Source organism: Phaethon aethereus, assembly GCF_964289735.1.
Source record: "Phaethon aethereus genome assembly, chromosome: 5".
In the NCBI taxonomy this organism is placed as follows: Eukaryota; Metazoa; Chordata; class Aves; order Phaethontiformes; family Phaethontidae; genus Phaethon; species Phaethon aethereus.
In genome coordinates, this window is record NC_138579.1 from 24,827,359 (window position 1) to 24,847,554 (window position 20,196).

The following is a 20,196-nucleotide window of genomic DNA, read 5'->3' on the forward strand; positions in this document are numbered from 1 at the left end:
AGCACTGCACCATAAAATGATGATATTGCATTGTCGTATCACATCAGGGACTCTCTATTGCCATATTTTAAATTTCTTGACTAACTAGGACTTCTGTAAACATGGCTGAGTTCATCTACATGAAGGCTAAGGACTGAATCAGCCTCCCTAGAAGGTGCCCTTGAATCCAACAGGAAAACATGAAAGATTATAGAAAAGGGTTGCTATAGGATGATTGCTTAGGCTGTAAAACGGGATAAAATAAGAAACAAAGAGCTCCTGCAGATATGACTGCTTTGTCTTTACTCTCTATTCAGAGGGAAATAGTCTCCACACACAGCCCCTAGCCCTTTCTTGAAACTGAACTCAGCTTCCCTATGGACATGAATTACGCATAACCCTAAACCTCAGCAGAAACAGAAAAACCACATACTGTTTCTGAAGAGAAGCAAGCTTCCCTGAGGAGGAATACTACACATATCCCTATGTATACATGCAGGGGTGCCCTGGCAAAAATGCCCGCTATTAAGACGCTGCATTTGAACAAACTGCTCCTCTTTTGTCTCCTGTTGTGTAACAGGGGAGGACAGACAGGGCAAGCACACACCCTGAGGCACCACTGCAGACTGCAGTACAGCCCAGCCTTTACTTGGGCCTGTCCCAGTCACCTTCTTAGCAATACAAGTGGAGCATTGCATAGCTCTTTCCATGCTGAGCAGCAGCAGAATCCACCCTTTCTCCCACCATAGGAAATATTTTTTTAAAAAGTGCCTTGACTTTTCAGTCCAGTAGGTAATAAGCTAAACATATTGATGTCTCATTCTAGAGACTGGCAATAAGACTTCCAAGAACACAGGCAATGGTAAAAGAAAAAAACCAAAACAAACCTAAATGGGTGTTTCAATCATCACAATAACTGGATTTGTAAAAACATATGGAATGCTTTGAAGTCTAGGTCCAAGGTCAAAAAAGCATGCGGCTAAAAGCCCACTGTAAATTGAACATCAGCAGTACGGGGCTCTGGTGGGCAAGTTGCAGCCCCTACAGCCTTCTGCAGAGCAGCCTGAACCTCCACAGTTCAGATCAAGAGGAGCCAACAGGGCAACCCTGCTGCTGAGCTCATATTCCTCTTTCCTTTCCTGTTTCTTTAGTGTATTTTTTCCTCCAGCTACAAATTGTCCGTCTCTTTTGTTGAGAACTACTTGGTTCTGTAATGGTTGTTCTGATAATCCTTGCCTCCTTTACTTCTGATTAAAGAGAAAGAAAGAATGGGAATTGTACCCTTGACTGATTTACACTTCAGCTTAATTTCTATCTTCCTCCCCTTCTCTCCCTCACCTCTTCTTTCCCTTGCTAGCTGAAATCACCTCGATAATTTTGTTCATGATTTTGGGTGAAATGAATTGATTTAACAGTTGAAGACAAAATATAACTTGTGACAGAAGCAGAAGACAGTGAACAGGGATAGTGAAAGTAGAGGCTGGGGTAATGTGGCCAGCTCTTTGGGTCACTGGTGTAAAAAATCCCCCCAGAGTTCTGGAACCAGCAAAGAGAAATTTGTATCCATAATGCTCCTTGAAGCAGTAAATGAAACCGTCACCAGCAGCAGAGAATCACTTGCTCCCAGAAAGAAATGACTGGAAAAAACCCACCACATTTAAGCACGGAACCCAGGCATTCCTCATTTTTCTGACACTGTATTCTCGGAATGAGGATCAATATTTCTTTGTCGAACTGGCTGCATGGAAAGGTACCGATCCTTCTCAGGGCATTACAAGGATGAATTCCCAGGGCTTCAGGCAAAGACAGCATCAAGAGCCATGGTACTATGATGGTCCCTAAATTCAAAGGACCAAATACCCTGGCTGAAGTTCAAAAATATCTTTCCAGTATGTTGGGAAAGAACACCAACAAGACAGTGCTTTTCCTTTCAGATGGATTATGACAGGATCTAAAGAGAATTTAAATACTCATCACATTTCTGCACTACAGCATAGGAAAATTGAAACACCTGGTAAAATATGATGTGTCCCTAAAAGTCATCATCCAGCATGTCAAGGTAAGCCAGTGGCAGAGCTAGGGAAAAAGTTTGGAGGCTCTTGTCCTCAGTTCTGCTCAGTGCTGCTGCTGCTGAGGAAAAATCTCTTCAGCACCATCCATTGCCAAGTGGGACTTCGCTTCACTGACATCAATGGCAAAAGTTCTCGCCACGGAATCCACAAAGGGCTCAGGTTTTCACCATTTCTGTCAATCAGCTATCAAGTATGAATTACTGCAGCAGTATACTGGTGTATATTTTCCTAATGACTGGGCCAGGAAAATGTAGCCTGAGACTATGGCTTGTTAAGTAGAAGCAAACCTGTCTGGATAACAATTACTTGAAACAAAATAAGCTTAGATATATGCTATTGGCATTCATTTGAGCAGAATTTTCCACCCTGATATTTGGTTACAAAATTTATCCTTTTTTAACTAAGCTAATACACATCGATTTTGGAGGACAGGCACCCCCACCACCTTACTCTGTTCCAGTACTACTACTGCAAGCCTGGCGTGCTGGTACTGCCTAGTCTCAGAAAAGCCAGTCACCAGGTAAAGGGATGCTTGCAGGTCACAGCCACTTTTCTCCCGATTCTCCATAGAAAAAAACTTTAAAAAGAAGATAGTAAGAATTCTCTGCTCTGTTTCTCTTCTTCAAGCCTGTATAAGGTGCTGAATACATTTCTCAAGGAAAATTAATTTCCTTGCCTTTTCCTTGCCTCTAATGAACTGCCTCTAAATGCATGAGGGCACAGGAAGGAGAGCAGACTGTGGTGAGATAATAAAAAGTGAAAAGGCATTCAAAGCCATCAGTATCTTGCAAACGTACATTGACGGAAATATACTGGACTGCAGACAGGGAAGCAAGATCAGAGAAACTTGGAATAGCTTCGACATTCATTACTTAACTGCAAAGAAAAGATGACATTGGGGGAGCAGGGGGTTCTCCTGCAATCCTACAGAAAGGCTATGTAAGCAGATGTCTAGATGCAGGTCACTGCGTTCCTAAACACTGCACTCAGTGGACATCAGTGAATGACAAACTCTTCTGTGAAAGCCCAGGACACCATAATTATCAGTAGAATAATCAGAATGTTAAAAAAACATAAGATTGGCTACCATTAGACAAGTAAATATAGAAGAACAAACAAAGGATAGAGGAAAATATCAGGTTTTTACCTACTGTTTCCACTTTCAACCTCACCAGGTACTAAAAGACCCAAAGTGCTTGTAGGTCAGAAAATGTGTCTATATAACTACAAGCCCCAACAGTCTTTGGAGTGCAACTGTCTCAGATGATCACCATAATTCAGGGAAGTTACAAAAGATGAAGTACAAGAAAGTTAGAGGTTTTAATCCAATAAACACAGAGATACATACCTAAGTGTTCAACCAGACAGTGCGAACCTTTCCACTGTAGACAGCCAAAGACCTGGGCAGAAGCCATTTGCTATGTCCAGGCAGCGTAATAACTGAATCAAAATTAATCAAGCTGGGTTTTTTTCCTCTTCTTTTCTTTTCTTTGAAACCACTTGCATTTCTTCAGAATTTCAGGTCAATTCTTATTTTAGTCAAACATGTTCACTTGCCCTACAGAAGGCAGGCAGATCTCCAACCATCTTGCAACATTTGCTAGCACAAGTACACACTTAAGAAGCCAGTTTTCCTCATTGACAAAATGAGCAGTGTTGAAAGTTTTCACTTTTAATAAAACACTGGTAGTTTGGCTTCTCTAAAGCCATGTTTATATATGCTCTGTAGGTGAGATAAGGAGAAACATTGTGAATGACCAGCGTGCTTGATACACAGTTGTCTACTGTGTGTTCCCTCCCTTAACCGCTCTGTAACTGCCTTCCCGACGCTATTTGGGAAATTTCCGTACTCTGCTGCTTTGCCCTCATAGTACGGTTGGTAGCCTTCGCCAACGGTGGAGGACATTTGTGCGCTGAAACATCTGGTAGCTGAAACAGAAAACCTGCAGAACCAGCCGGAGAGGAACACTTCAAGATATTGTCCCTCTAACATCTCCACTGGCTGGGGTCATTAAGCAAACCAGCTGGAGACGGAGCCGCAGGCTGCTGTAACTGCAGGATCCAGCTGCAACATGGAGTCATGAAAACACTTGCTGGGCAGCACAGCAGATGAGCAAGGAACCAAAGGGTTCAAACACATCCAGTTGATGTCATCCACTGTGATGCTAAAGGTCAAACTGTTGGAGAAAAATCAACTTCACCTCCTCTCCCCTTCCAGTTGTTTGATCTGCTCTATGTAGATATTCTGAATTTGTTCTAAATTCAAAACCACATTCCAAAGATAGCATGGAGATGGATTTACTCTACAGTTATTACATCGAGCCTGGCCTGCTGAATGAACAGGCAAGCCACCCTGATGGTACTCTTTTCCTGAGCCCTCTAGAAAACAAAGTCTTCTCTGCTTCTTTACCATGTGATATTCACAGAATAAGCACAGGGTCTTTTTTTAGCAACATCTTACATCTTTCTGATTCATTCACCTTGTCCCTTGAGTCTCTGCAGACACAAGGCCCTCTATGGACTGTGGAATATTTTCCACTCTCCTCTTCTCCATCATCAAGAATGCAAAGAGATGAAAGGTGCAAAACTAAGAGATGATAAAGTAAACCTTAGCACTGGATCAATTTAGTAATGTCTTTTATCAGCCTGCTATTCATGCTTAGCAGCTACTATAGCTCACACCAACTTCATTTTCATTTTAATACACCATACAGCAAAGCAGCCTAAATATACATCCCCAGATCTAAAGCATATAATCTGTAAACTACAGGAACAGGCAGATCATTTCCATTAGTTTCTTATGTAGCAAAAACCACAATTTCCACCCAAAGCATATAATTATATTCAAATTCCAAAAGACAGTGTCGGAAGTACTTTAAATTCATAGTTTGGGGGAAAGTCACTCAGGGGTATAAGTAGTTATGTTTTAATGTGCAAAAACAACACACAGAGACACACAAAGAGAGCACAAGAGAAGTAATTTGTGAGAGTCGTGAGGGAGCCGTGGCAAATTGCAGGCCTCCGGCTCCGGCGGCAGCCTGGAATTCGGCACAGCCGGCACTCCGGACGAAATACTCTCCTGCTCTTTTGGAAACACCAACTCTGCCATATGGCACTAGAGCCTGTTCAGGCTTTAAAGCCATGAGGGAAAACACTACTGGGATCTATGTCCAAAATTTGAAGGAGTCTTGCTTGTCCTTCAAGCAGAGATCGAAGCAGGCTGGTCTTTTAAGTTGCTCCGACATCTGAAGCCCAAGACGACTATTGGGATTTCATACACTTCTGTGACTCTCTGTCAGGGATCTCAAAGCACACAGGTACACCAGGACTGCTCACCTCACCTAGGAGATAAATGGTTTTCTCTTCATTTCACAGATGAAGGAAACAAGTCAGAGAGAAAGGCCATGTTTCATTAAGGTCATACAACAAATTGGAGCCACTGCACAACAGCAAGTTGTCTTGTGTGCAGAGGTTACACAGAAGACATGAAAACCTCCTTTTTCTCTCTAGTGCAAGTGATCTTTCACAGTTATCAAGGCCCAGCAGAACAACAGAAATGCAAAACCAAACAATATCTGCCAACCCACACAGGACTCTCATCCTGGGCAACTACACAGACAAACAGCCTTCTTAAGGGCACAGCACATGGAAATGGAGAAAATATGGTCATCCTGTGTGCTGCCCAGACAAAATTTCTGTTCCTTGCACTTTTTATCTCCAGAGATAAAAGCCCTTTTTTCAGTTACCTTTTTCCAGTTACCTTTTTCCAGTTACCTTTTTCCAGTTACCTTCTGTATGGCAAATCATGGAACTTTCCCACGCCCAGATGGAGACTATCATGTTCTTTTCAGCACTCTCTCCTTAGATGACCTAGGTATGTTTTCCTGCTTCTAGTAAGACCTGTGTAAGTAATCTGCAGCTTCCAACAGCACTATATGTAACAACCCAGTGACTACTGTAACATTGTTCAAGCATGTATTTTCATGCCATGGCAAAAGGAAGAGGAAAAAAAAAAAAACACCAAACAACCCCAAATGACAAGGAAAACTGACCATCATCTTTAAGAAAAATGTCTTACATTTTTTGAATGTATAAATATTATAAAAAGTACCATTCTCCTCTTGCAGCATTCTGACTGTGTAGCTTGTGTCACGTATCCCAATATTCTTTACAACTTCAATGCCTATACGAAGCATACAGCAGGATCCTTCCTCTGTCTTTGAAACGCAGTCACCTCTGCAGTAGAATGTGGCAGCTGCTTGACAAGTCAGGGCTGTATTATCCAAAAGCAGAAATGATAAAGAGAAGAGGAAACCTCTCTCCAGTCTAAATTGCAAAGGAATTATAGCCCTGATCTAATTCTGACTCCAGACTAGCAGTCCCACTTTTTTTTCAAAATGTGCTATGAGATACTGAGCAAGCACAAAGTAGCTATCAGAAAGGTTTTTTTTTAAACACATGTCTTAAGCGACTGCATCTTCAGCAGCATGGGTCTGAGCAATGTTTCAAAGGGCACAGAGACATATATTAAATCAGAATGACAGAGTTCAACAATAACATCAGGTTTCTCATGTTCCAGATCTCATAAGAACACTGGGATCTCCCAGAATGAAGTACCAGGTAAACAAACTTAAGCTTCAATTTTACAGTACAGTGCAAGCTATTCCGAGTTGGGAACAGTTAATACTGAGCACTGCACAGGACAGCACAATGAGAAGTCAAAGCACCTGATCAGAAACTGTTTCATATAAAAGTTTACAAAAAGTAAGTCAAATAGTAACAGACTTCTAGCTTTTCACCTTTGCAGAACTTAACTGCAACCCTAATTTCATCTCTGAATGAAGTTAATTTTACTGGATCACTGACTGTTCTGTATAGGATGATTTTTTCCCTTTTATTAAAGCTACCAACCTTTTCTCAAAGTAATCTCTCAATGATGGACGAACAGGGAAGGTCCTGGTTGGTACTGGGGAACGGGCAGGGCCAAGGACTGGGAATTAGTTTTCTATTGTACAGAAAAGGTGGGATTGCAGTAACAAAGACGCTTGAGATGAGGAATAGGTCACATTGGAGGAGCAGCAAGGAGTAGATGTGCATCATAAAGAGGGTACACTGTCATAGCTGTGTGTGGCACGCTTTGACACTGGTTTGCGGAATACCTGCCTATTTCATGGAAACACTCTCTTGATTTGTCCAAGCATTTGTTCTCATTTGCTAATTTAAAAAAAAAAAAAAAAAAGATATGAGATATAAATGACAGGACTTCTGAGAACTGACTCAGGCCTGAGAGTTACACCTACAAGAACTGGCGACTGCTTACTGCCAGTCCTCATGACAAGCCTTCGCTTTTTGCCGTGACTTGAGCAACAGCCTGAACAAGCCTAGTCCCCACAAAGTGAAAACCAAAAGAGAATGGCCCCAGGCCCACCACTGCTCCCACAGCTGCCGCCACGCAGCAGTACTCTGAAGGCCAGGGCAACCTGCACGAGGCATCACACCTCGCTTCTGTACACCCTTGCTCCCCACCCATTAAGGAAGGCCAGAGAAAAAAAGCTGGAGGAGAAAAGGAGAAACCAAATTAATTAATTAATCACTAAGACAAAACACACACCAATCTCTTCATTTTATCTGTCAGCTGAAGTCATGCATTATTCATCAGCTGAGGCGATGAAGACATGGAAAGAGAGGCTGTGAAGCCACTGCTGCAGGCTCTGGTAAAGCAGATGACCCAGCAGGGTGCTAAATAGCTCAGGGGAAGCACATGTGGACTTTCAATAAACACAGCCCCAACTTTGTTCCATGGTTGGATTTTTTTCCTCCCTCTGTCCTACAAGCCCTTAGTGAAACGAAGAGGAAGCATGGCTTTCCCTTCCAACTGTTTGGGGAGAAAGATTCTGCCAGTCTAGGACGGTCCTTACGTGGAAAAAGGTTTCTTCTGACTTGCTGAAGTCCCCTGCCTGGCCGCGCTTGCTCCCCTGCTGACAGAGAGGTAAACCTGTTACAAAGACTTTCTCCTTGAGAAGGTGCGCTGTGCCAAGATTTACATTTGCAGGTTGCAGCTCAACTACCAGAAAGCACCAGCTCGGTGATTTCAGAATTAACTCTCATAACACCAGCACCGTAGCGACTGCCAGATCTGGGCTCGGTCCTGCTCAAGTTAAGCCATGGGAAGGTTTTCCACTGATTTTAAAGGAGCACTGAACACAGACTCCAAGCAAGTGTTCGCTGCTTGCAAGACATTTACCTTTCCTCTGTTCTAGATACTAATTTGCTTCTTCCAGCAGACTGAAATCTACTGAGACGTATAAGAAAAAAGCAAAATACAGTTAGATACAAAACTGAGCCACAATGGTCAGCACTGCGGGACTGGGAGGCAACATGGCAGGGTGACCACGGTCCTGACCTGATTCCTTCCAAAACCAGTATGAATGTAGCCATCAATTAAGGCAGGAGTCAGAGTGAATTTTTTATTTCCTCCTAGCAAAGAAAAAAATTAAAATCACAGGAAACACAAAAAGTGCACAGCCTCCCTGGGATCTGACTCCTCAACACTGTCACAGATCCAAATTCCAAGGGCCCCTGTCATGCAACAGGGAAAGAAAACACAAAAATAAACCATGCATGTGTTTACAAGACCAGCTGTCTTTGTGGTCTCTTTTTCCTCTCTCTCTCCACACCCCCGCCCCTTACTCATGGCCAAAGGGGGTTTCCATGCCAGCTTTGCTACATGGCATGACTAGAAAACAAAACAAAAAAAATCTCATGCTGGATTGTGTACCAGCCCGAGCTCTCCATTTCCCTTGATTCCTTACTGCAATGAGGACCCAGAAAAAATGCCTCTCACTGAAGTTGATAACACCTTTTGCTCAGGGCTCTTAAATGAGGCTTTGCTGGGCTTTCAGAGCAGATGGAAAAGTCATCAAGGAGAAAAGAACTATAATTTCTTGACCAAGAAACAGAATGGGGACTCTCCTGCAGACTACTGCCTGCCTCTTACATCAAGGCTAACCGCTATCACATTTTGCAACATCCTTATCTCTTTTCCTCACAAGTGACCTATAAGCCAGACTTTGCTATACCCTTCCATCACAGGAGCACTCAGCTAGAAAAGCATGTCAGCGCAGGGCCAGAAGAAGAAGAAGAACTGGTGTCAGAAATGAGGGAGAGGACCACCTGGAAGGAGAGGGGAAGGCAGGGGAGAGCCCTGGAATAGTTGGTTGAAATGCCGCATGACATGGCTGCAGTAGGTGCTAGGAGGAAGTGCTAGCAGGGCTGCATCGGGGTTACAGGGCTATCGAAACCTGGAGTGTCACAGCTAAGCACTTGGATGGCCAGCAGAGTAGCCTGAAGAGTTCAAACGGCACAGCGAGGGATGGACCTCCAATTAAGGCTATAGGTACACCGGCAGAGTTGTAGAAGGAGGTCTGCTGGTCTGAGCCGAGGCATGTTGGAGCGGGAAGGGGCTCAGGAACAAAGCCAGGAGGCAGATGCTGCAGGTCACAACAGAGCCCCAGCAGAGCAGGGCTGCGCTAGCAGGAGGTGCTTTGGCAGAGCTGCTGGAGGGTGCGGGAAGAGAGCGGCTGGGAGCACTGCAGGGCAGGTTGCGGGTGCTCTGGCAGTGCGGGAAGGGGAAGCCCGGGGTGCTGCAGAACAGCACCATGCTGCAGAGGCAAGGACTCAGGACCGAAACGGTGCTGGGCAAAAGCGGTCGAGCTGGACGCGCGCAGCCAGTTCTGCAGACACAAGTGGAAGCACCCTGTCAGACTATTAATCTCCCACTTCTACCCCAAAGTTCACATCCACCCCAGAAAGCAAGAGAAACACGTTCAGGCCCCACACGGGAAGGGAACCAGTGCCATGCCAGACATCAAGACCATCTGTTAAGCAACACCCATGTGAAACTCAGTTATGGGTTATTAATCATTAGCAGCAGGAGCCCTGTTATTTGCAGCAATACTCAAGCACCACGTAAGATAGTTTTTATTGTGCAAAAGCAAGGGATATGAGGGATCAGTCAGTCCCTGCCCCAAAGGGCTTCCAATAGGAATAGCTAAAGGAAAAGCAAGCTGGGAGGGAGAAGGACAGAGCTGGGTACAATGGCAGAGATTTTAGTCACTTTTCCAATACATCACTACCTTTGCCTAAAAGGTGGCAGAGCAGAGTTGCTGCGGGATTCACACTTTGGCCAGACCTGGCCCTGACTTGCAGCCCTGCAGGGAAAGGGCCAGGCCCTGGCTTGCCTGCCTCTCCTGGCTGATGTGGCTGAAGGCAGAAGCCAAGGGACACAGGGAGAAGTGACAGTGGAGATGAGGGTGAGCCCTCATGTCAGCCAGGCCTGAGCCAACTCCTCTCCGGGTGGGCAGAATCAGGAGAGCTGGGCAGAGGCAGTGCTGGTCCAGCTGCTGAGCATTGCTCAGCATTTCAGGGGCAGGATGCTGGCGGGTCCCCCCCTCTCCCTTGGTGTCTCTCAGACCCTCTCTTCCCCTTCTCCACTGCTGCCGGAGTGGAAGCCCACTCCCTATTATTTCCTGCCCCTGAGTTTCCCGGGAAGCCCCTACTCAGGCACCAAGCAGGGAGCCGGGATAAGGAAACCTCGCCGTTGCCTTGGTATGCCCCGAGCCACCCGACAACTTCACCGAGGAAGGCTGCGAGCGAGCAGGGCAGGGCAGAAGCCGCGGCGGGCGCCTGCCCCAAGCTCCCGGCCGGCCCTCCCGCGGCGGGGCACCCGGGAAGACGGGGGGGGCCGGCCGGGACGATGCGCCGCTGCAAGGAGCACGGTAGCCGCTACGGCTCCGCGAGGGCCGGGAACCGGGGAGTGAGCGATCCCCTCCCGGAGGACCCCCAGCCCCAGCGGGACGGGCGCGGGGGCGCCTTCGCCTGCTCCGAGGTGTCCGGCGCTGCCGCCCGGCACAGAGCGGCCCGAGCCCGCCCCGGCCCCGCCAGCCCCCACCCTCCGTCCTGCTGGACCGCGCCGGGCGGGGAAGTTGGCTCTGGAAGCGGCTCATCCTCAGCCCCGGGCTCCGCTCGGGGAGAGGGCAGGGGAGGAAAGGAGGGTTAATGGGGAGGGGAAGCTAACGGCGGAAAGATGAGGGGCTGGGAGGACCCCCCTCCCCCAGAGCCATCGTCCCTGTTGCCTCTCTGCTGCTCCAGCTGCTCTGCAAAAAGGTTAGAAAAAAACAAGAGTGGGAACCCACCGTGTCCTCCTCGGAGGGAGACAGGGGAGCGGTAGATAGAGATAGGCACAGAGTGGTGCTTGCTGCCGTGGAAGTGATGCTCATACTGAGCCTGAGATACAGACGAGGAAGAGGAGGCAGAAGAAGCCACGTTAGAGGAACTCCACACAGAGCTGACGATACATCCCCAAAAGAGGGAGCACATCCACAGGGTCCAGGCGGGGCGGCGTCCCGGGCAAATGCTGGGGTCTGTTCTCAGGTGCATGGTCAAGGCACAGGGCACCTACAGACGGGCAGTCTGAATTCCAGCCAGGGAGAGAGGATAAGGTTCATGATGCCAGGGGACCCATGCTAGCAGAAAGGAGAGTCGCTTCCGTGGCTCTAGGGCGTGCGTGTGTGTTCAAGAGGCAATGAGACAGTATGTGTCTGTGCGAGAGAGCTTGTGCTAGGAGGGAAGGGGAGGGAAGGGGGAAGGTTAGTAACCACACACAGAAGAATAAGACGCGCCGTTTCCCAGGGCTGGATCTACTGTGCCAGGAACCCCGCGGCCGTACCGAGCCTCCAGGAGAGCGCAGGAAAGCCGCACATGTCAGCGCGAGGGTCCTGGAGCTTGCGCTTGCCAGCTTCCTCCAGGATCACGGGGTCCTTGAGGACTTTTCCCTGCCTGCGATCCCTGTCTCTCACTAAGCTGAGAGGGACTACTGAAAACGAAAAAGAAGAAGAAAAAGCCAGAGACCCCAGGTAAATTTTTGATTTTTTTTTATCCCAATTCCAGGGGGTTTCTGTTGCTTCTCCACTAGCAAGTGTTGCAATGCAGAATTGCGAGGCACACGCACACGCGCGCACACACACACAGAGATCGTTATCCTCCTTCCACCGGATCCAGGCGACCAAGGGCTCAAGCCGATTAAACTGCACAGCCGGGCAGGACAACGTCAAGTCTTCCCAGGCCGGCAGGCAGGTCGGTAGGCGGGCGGGCAGGCAAGGCAGGCCGGCAGGCGCGGAGGCGAGGCCGGAGGGCCGGCGGCGCGGGTCCGGCGGCACGGCGGGGCGCGGAGCGGGGCGCGGAGCGGAGCCGGGGGCGGGATACGCTGGCCGGCGCGCCAAGTGCCGGCAACTCGGCGGCGCAGGTGAAGCGCAGCCGGGGCGGCCGGGGAAGCGGCTCCACGAATAGGCGAGCCGTATGCAAATGTATCGGCACTGGCGAGCCAATGAGGGTGGCGGCAGCTCTCCGCAGAGGGACTGGCTGGCTCCGGGGGAGGCAGAGAGGAAGGCGGCACCGCCCCCGCCATTCATGCGCCGGTGCCTTATACACGCGCTCGCCCCCACGGCCCCGCCGGCGCTGGGTCCCGGTCCCGGTCCCGGCTCCGGCCCCGGCGCGGAGGGGGTGGGCCGGTGGGCCAGTGGTGCTGCCTGCAACGGTATACACCCCGGACCCCCAAAACTGTTCGCGCAGGAGTTCCCAGAGCTGCCCTGGCAGAGGGGAGCGCCCCGCCCCGGGGAACCGGTGCCCGGCCCCCGGTCCCGCCCATCCGCGCCCTCGGGCTGGGGCTAGGCCGCGGCGGCTGCCGGGCCCGAGCATCCACTGAGGAAACGTGCCCACCCCATCTCCCACGGGCACCTCCTCTCACGCCGCGGTCCCGCTCCGCCGTGCAGGGGCGGCCCTCCGCGGGCGCGGAGCCGGAGGAGCCGCGGGGCAGGGTGCGGGCGGGACGGGGGCGGCTGGGCGCGGGGGCGGCGCAGCCGGTACTCGGCCCGCTGTGACGCTGCAGGGACGCGCGTAATTAACACCGTCCCCCCGCGCCGCCCCGTCCTAGTGTTGGTCCTGCGGCCGCAGCTGCAGAGGCCGAAGTGAGAACCTGGGCTGACTGCACCCATTAAAACTCCGTACTGCTGCTGCAGATTTATTATTTTTTTATTTTATATTTTTTATTATTTTTATTTATTATTTTTTATTTTTTTTAATGCTCCTGCAACAATAGGCCGAGTCCAAACGGGTATATTTGCACTTAATCCTTGGAGAACGAGGACTGCAGCCAGAGTTTGCAGCCTATAAATGAATAAATAAATGTGATAGCATTACCTAGTGATGTATTGCCTATCAATTTGCATGGCAAAAATCCCCAGCCACACTGGGGAAGCCAGGCACCAACGGTGAAGTGACTTATGCAAGATCGTTCAGGGAGTCAGTAAGGAACTTTGGAAAAAGAGACAGCCAGCCCCAGGACTCGCCTTGCACTGCACTGCCTCTCTCCTTCATTTATTCATTCAAACCGGAATAAATTGTTCATGACTGTAAGCTTCCTTGTTTTCCCCTCTAGATCCATGTTTGTAGGTGTGCACACATGCACCTCAGAAACCTGCTTGACTCATAAGTCCCTAATGCAGAGATGCAATGTTTTCGGTCACTGATCTCGCTTGAGTACAACACATCAGTAACCCGTAATGATCAGCCCGAGTCGCAAATCTTCTAGCTGAGCCTGATATGCTCCAATTTATTTTCAAGTAACTTATGCTATAGTTTAAGTGATCTAAATCAGGGGCTAGAGCAGTCAGAAATACTTCAGTGTTTTTCTGGGTTTAATCAATGATTGTGGATGGTAAAGCTGGAAAGCAAGAATATTACTTTCAAATTTATCCAACATCTGCCACCTAAGAATCTCAGAGTGCTTTAAAATCTTTTATTAATGAAGCCATTCAACAGCATTAGGTATTACTTTGCCGTTCTGCAGATAAGGAAACAGAGGCTCAGAGGCGTTGAGCCCGTGAGTGATAGACAGGGGAACTGAACAGAAGAGACACCGAGATTCTCCATCCTAGCCAGTACATGCTGTTAGTATAAACGACTGACTGATTTGGTGGCCATTTGTTAGCCTTAGAGTGTGAATATCAGCCCACCTCACAATGGGGCACACAGCCGGAGACAGGGGTGAGTAACCTGCGGTGCAGGTGCCCGCTGCCTGGCGGATTTGCAGTGCCACGCACAGGCCAGAGAGCAGTTTTGTCTGTGCAAGACAACTGTTCCTGGCCCTGAGTTTTGGTTGAGGAACCTGGAGCTGCTGCCATATATGTGGTGGGACACCCAGAAGGATCTTGTCTTCATGAGGAAGCTGCCCCTTGCTCCTAACTGCACTTGGGAGGAGAGGGGGAATATAACCTGGCATATCACTCTTGAAAGGCTGCCGACCCATGAGGATACTGCTGGCATCCACCTTGCATCCCTCGCCACAGAAGTCCTGACTCACCCAGTCCACAGACAAAGTACTCTGAAATATTTATTGTGTAGTTAAACTGTAGGGTGCTTGATCTGGGGGAAAGGGGAAAGGATGTGTATTAAATACACATCACTGAATAGCTTATTTGTAAAATACAGGAAATCTGTTCTGAACAAATTTCAGGCCCAGCTAGTTATCAGCAATGCAATAAAGATCTGCCTCCTGCCATCTTTCTTTCTTTTTCTCTGGCTACAGCATTACAAAAAGGGCAGAACATATCACACATTACAGCATCAATCATTTTAAAGGGGACTCCAGATCTAAATATGAGGACTCACTGCTGCTTTTCCAGAAGGCAGTGGTGGAAAACTCATTCATTTGTATGGAAAATTGATGTGTTTTAGGAAGCACAGTTCTACAGGGAAGAGCAGGGGAACTGCATGGATACACTCCTTGCCACTTTCCTGCAACTATTTGTCCTGTTGCTGAAAGAGAAAAAACAGAAGACTGACTTTGTTGACTAAACTACAGTAGCACCCTTGAGCTTTTAATTCCCCTTTAACAGTCTGACAGACCACATCCTCTCTGCTTCTCCATACTTGAGCCCCTGTTCATGCTTGCCACCTCTTGGGCTGCTGCGGGAGGCAGAGCCCTCAATGGACAATAAATTACCAAGCTCCAAAACAAATCACCGATCCTTTCCTCACTCAATCTGCCACCAACCCTTCCCCACATACAGAGGTACCAGCTTAGGTGCAGGGGACGTACAAAGGAGATGAGCATCACTTCAAACTGCCCTGGCCAGAGACAGAAGATGCCTGGTAGTCCCTGAACAGGAGAAACAGAGAGCTGCTGCATATTGTCCCCATGCTGGGGAGTCGTTGTGTCTAAGTTCTGCCTACCAACCTTCCCTCGCTGCAAACCATTGGGTAAATGGTCTTAGGCAAAAAGAAGGAAGGACAAGAAAGCCAAGCTGTGGGAGCACAACTAAAAATAAACATAAATAAAAAAAAAGGAAAAACTGAGAAGCTGGCCATAAATACATCATAGGGTTCTGGTGACACCGTAAAGTACTGGAACTTCACTCTGCCTTGCTTTATTAGGTGTCGGTGGATGTATTTACTGCCCTGTAATTCACAGGAGACTCATTTATTTAGAAGCACCACTGCAGGAAGAGGGCAGATTTCAATTGCAGTTTCCCCTCTTGGGTGGCAAGGAGGAGTTTACAGTCAGAAGTGAAGTTTCAACAACACTATTCCCACCAGATTTACTTCAAAAGAGACACTGTTATTTTCCTATTAGTTCAGTTCTTCTGGGTAAACATACAGTCTTTCTAAATGCCCTTGTATCTTCAGAATTGAGATGGGTACCTTAAAGGATAATGGTTCCCATCGTAAGTTGCTCCCTACAGATATGAGCAAAGTTGCCTTATTTCTTACATAGCTGTTTCTTTCAGTAAAAGAGCAGAAGGCCACCATGTTCTGCAGAAATGAGAAATAATAAAGCAATTGTTTCTGAGTTTTAGAATCCCAGAAAGAGAGCCAGTTGGCTTCAAGCCCAGGAAAAGTTTGTACTTTACCTTATTTGTGTTGGCAAGTACAACTCTCTCTATTTCCTATTAAATCTTAGCTGCTAATTACTTTGCTGCACTCAGAACTGAAAAAGTCAGCTCTGCTCTAAAATCACAGATCTCTAAACCTGGATCCAAAGGGGAATCTCCATTAGCTTTTAGCAATCAGGGTGACTGACTACTACTAACGAAGTACGGCATTAGCCAGTGCACTGCTGTATAATAAGATTAAGAGAATAAGGGCAGCTAGAACAGCCTGTCACCCAAAAGCTTTCCCGAGACTGAACTGTTTCTCTTAAGGTTCAAATAGTCCCATTCGGTTTTTTGTGTGTGTTTTTTTTTAAACGTACTTTTCCAAGAACAAGAAGGAGGGCGAGAACAGGTTCTGCTTATGATCTTAAGATAGAGCCTTAATTAAAATAAAATAAACCAGAGGGGATTGCATGCTGTAGAGGCTTTAGGACCGGCTTATAGACAGTTTTATAAAATTTAGCAAGCTACTTCAAATACTGCTGAGGACAGCAGTGACCAAAAAGCTGGTAAGTTCTTCAGCACTTAACTGCTCTGAGACTAGCCCCTGGTGCCCCACTGTCCTTGTCATCGCTCCTCTCTGCAGGCAGCCTCGAGAGGCAGGTGAGACCCAGCGGTACCAAAGAATTATCAGTGTCTGCTCATCCAGAGGGAAAGGGAAGGGTTGCTCCAGGACAGGGCTGACGACCACACACACAGCTGCTGCTATGCAGTACTTTTTCTGCATATGACCAACTCCCTGCGGTCTCCGTAGTTCTCAGTTTTATTCTGTACCTTTGAAAAAAAGAGCAGTCTATTCTCAGGGCTTCTGTGCTTTCCTTTACCATATCCAGTAAGTCCACTTACCTACAAAAGTTGAGGTATATGCCTTACATGTTACCAGTGACATAGGGCAGGTCTAATTCTCTTTTCAGTTCAGCTCAGCTCCAAGGGACCACGGTTTGGCATAAGCAATTATTACAGCAGCTTTGGAGCATAGTTTTGTTCTCATTTATGTCAAGGTGAGTAAATTCAACAAAGCCAGTGGATTGACATCAGCAAAGGGGGATCTGATCCTTGATGTCCATTTGTGGGAAGAAAAATGCAAGCTGATTACAACCAGTTAGCCTGGGCTAGCAGTAAGTTAGCTAAAAACACAGTAACCACTGGGAGCTTTGACAGAAAATGAGGGGCACATTCAGTTCTGTCAAGCATCCAATTTAACAGCGAGAAATCCTGCAAAGTTCAGACTTTTATTTTCTGAAATTTCACACCTACAGTTCTATGTTAGTGGAAACAAGCAAGAACAAGGGGGGGGGGCACAACTACAGCAATATATCTCATTTTGATAAGCATTAATCAATTATAATTGGGAAACAGGCAACGTCAGAATTTGCTAATGCAAACTGACAATAACATGCTAGAATTGGCCCTGTTTACTAGATAATATATAAAGGACAAGCCAGTGTACACAGCACAGTGTAAATTAATAGAAGCAGAGAGTCCTTTCTCCAGAAAGCTTACAGACTGGCTGGAAAAGCATGAGCCCACATATGTTGGACCAGCTTTATGAGCAAACAGTACCTCTTTTGGCTTAAGTCTGCTAGTCTGCGAACCTAAGGGAATGGAAACGCTTAGATACTGGCAATAGTGGCTTCACACAGGAGCAACTAGTGCAAGGGCTTTCAGCCCTGAGCTTGTAAGTGTCCTTTCAATCTTTGCTGAATGTGCCACAGAGATAACCCTGACTACCTGCACAGGACACCAGCAAGCATCCTCTTTCCTAAAGATTCCTTAGAAATTAGGACAAGATCCTGTTCATACTTTGGACGCTCTACCGGATCAGTAATGATGAGTGTGCTTCGTGTTAAATGAAGGATGCCTGGGTTTGGTTTACTTCAGCCATCAAGAGGAGCTCCTGTTATTCAAGTACCCACTATCTCCCCTTTTGTCTCAGAAACACTTTGTTCCTGCCCGTGGAGTACTTCATCAAAGTGGGCTAAGCAGGCTCTAGTCTGCTGCTCAGCAATGTGCTGACAGGCAGACTCTCATCTCACAAGAGAAAACTGATCCTGTGCGGCTGCAGAGCTCTTTCCTCCAGGAAGGCTGGAACTGCATTTATCCCTTTTACTCTCTGTAGAAACTGGGCTCAGTGGCAGCTGCTCCAGTATTTTCAGGCAGAGAAACAAAACCTGCTTCTACTTCTTGTATCATTTCAGGCAATGTAACTTTTATCAAAGTTTTGTTCAGACTCAGAAAGATTACAAAAATGAGAAGACTGGCCCAGTTTGAAGAAATCAGGGCTGACCACTGCTCAGCCTTAGATAGTTATTGAATCACCAATGAAGGAAAGAAGTCCAATACTTTAATTTTCTGATGTTTATGTCACAGAATCCAACTTCAGTACCTCTACTACCTATGTTTCACTAAAGATACCCTAATAAAAGAGTAGTCACCTGTAGCATGTGCTGAGAACTGCTTTCCATCATTCATAACATTATAGGTAGACAACTGTCTAACCAACTCTGCGATTAGGCTGATTTTATGTTGAGCCAAATTTATCTCTAGCATAACTCCTAGCAACTGATACTATGGATGCAAGTACCTACTATGCTTCTGGAAACAAAAATATATGTGTACCTTGCTCTCCCTATGGCTGGAATCAATGTGGGCAAGTCTAAGGTGAAGGCGAACAGCCGGCTCCCAGCCTAGGTGTGAGCCTTGCCTGGGATAACACGCTGCTGCCTTTAGTGACTCTCAGCAGCAAGTGGTCAGACACACTAGCAGATCACAGAGGATGTGTGACCTGCGGTCATCTTGGCTGTGTCTATTCTGCAGATCTAGATTTAAATCTCCCAGGTCTGCCAATCCAGCACCTCACACACTAGTGCTAAATATTAGCGCTGCAGAACTAACATTTATGTCATGAATTCTTAGTGTGGAAGAAAAGAGCTGGGAAATTATTTTTTAAGAGCTTGGAGTTGTAAAACTGAAATAGTACCTGAAAGGCTGAAGTAGAAAGAGACAGGGAATAGATGGAGTTAAAATATCCGCTGCAATAAATAGGGTACTATTTTAATTTTTACCCATGAGAACAGAAAGGAGACTTCTATTTTCCTTTTGCAGTCAAAGAAATCTTGTCTGACACAGAAAGGAAAAGCTGGAAAAACTGTTGCTTTTGCTCCTTTAAACTGGCTTCTGTGCTAACGAAAAGCGAGCTCTCTAATAGACACTGTGCACAGGTTCCCCTCTGCTTCTCTCTCTCCCACCTATCATCTCGCCTGGCTTCTGCCTGTAATCGCCTGTTCACCTCGCGGCAATGACTGGCAGGTGACTGGTGTTTGCTGTAGTCTCCCGGCCGCCGAAAAAAGAATTAAAAGAAAAGCAAAGGAAGGGGGAAAATTTTTCAATGACACAAGTGTCTCACCGCCAGCCAGACAGAGAGTGAAACGTCTCCTGCGGCCAAGCCTGCTCGTGTGGGAGCTGCTGGTAGGTGTAATTTCCTAAGATGTATACCTTGTCAGTGTGCAAAAGATGAAGAGAAAAAGAAGGTCAGAGCAGCCAAAGCTAAAAAACTGGAAGGACAAAAGATGACACTGTAGGGAACAATTCTTCTGCTTTTAACCCTGAAAGAGCCCATGCTGCACGGTCTGTGGCAAACCAACTTACTGGCTAAGGCATAATGAACAATAAGACCATGAGATGGCCTTCTCCTCACGCAAACAGCTGTTTTTACATGCCATGCCTGTGCTACACAACCTGCACAGGGTGGTACATCGTATATAGTCCAGTTGCTCTCAACCACAGTAGAAATGATTTTTTTTTCCCTCTAAGTAACTAGGCTCATAATAGACAAGACAGCCAGGAACTTCAAGAGGCTATCTAGTCCATCTCTCTGTGCCAAGGTGGGATAAACTTTACCTACACCATTCTTGGTGACGTTGTGTAAAACGCAATGATGAAGAAGAATCAATGTCTCTGGAAGCAATATATACCAGTGCTCAACTTTATCAACAGAATTAATTTTTTTTTTCTTTTCACAAATCTGCTGTAGTTAAAGTAGCGGCTTGTGACACCTATAAATTACAAATGCATTAATAATTATATAATTAATATTAGTTTTCCTTGTAACCAGATATAAACATACTAAAATACTGTAAGTAACAGCAGTATATAAT

The 20,196-nt window shown here is 46.9% G+C and overlaps 1 protein-coding gene across 6 annotated transcripts in view; it reads right to left on the reverse strand.

Moving 5' to 3' along the window:
* The window catches only part of NRXN3 (neurexin 3), a gene marked incomplete at its 5' end in the record, with an annotated part of 994,726 nt that overhangs the window by 377,501 nt on the left and 597,029 nt on the right, over positions 1–20,196 (reverse strand). For 2 of the 6 annotated variants that reach the window (XM_082000676.1, XM_082000675.1), the window contains one exon: positions 11,246–11,489. The exons of the other annotated variants lie outside the window; for them this stretch is intronic. In XM_082000676.1, the coding sequence (XP_081856802.1) occupies positions 11,246–11,489 (244 nt within the window). Of the gene's footprint in view, positions 1–11,245; positions 11,490–20,196 lie in introns of those variants that run through there. 6 annotated transcript variants of the gene reach the window in all.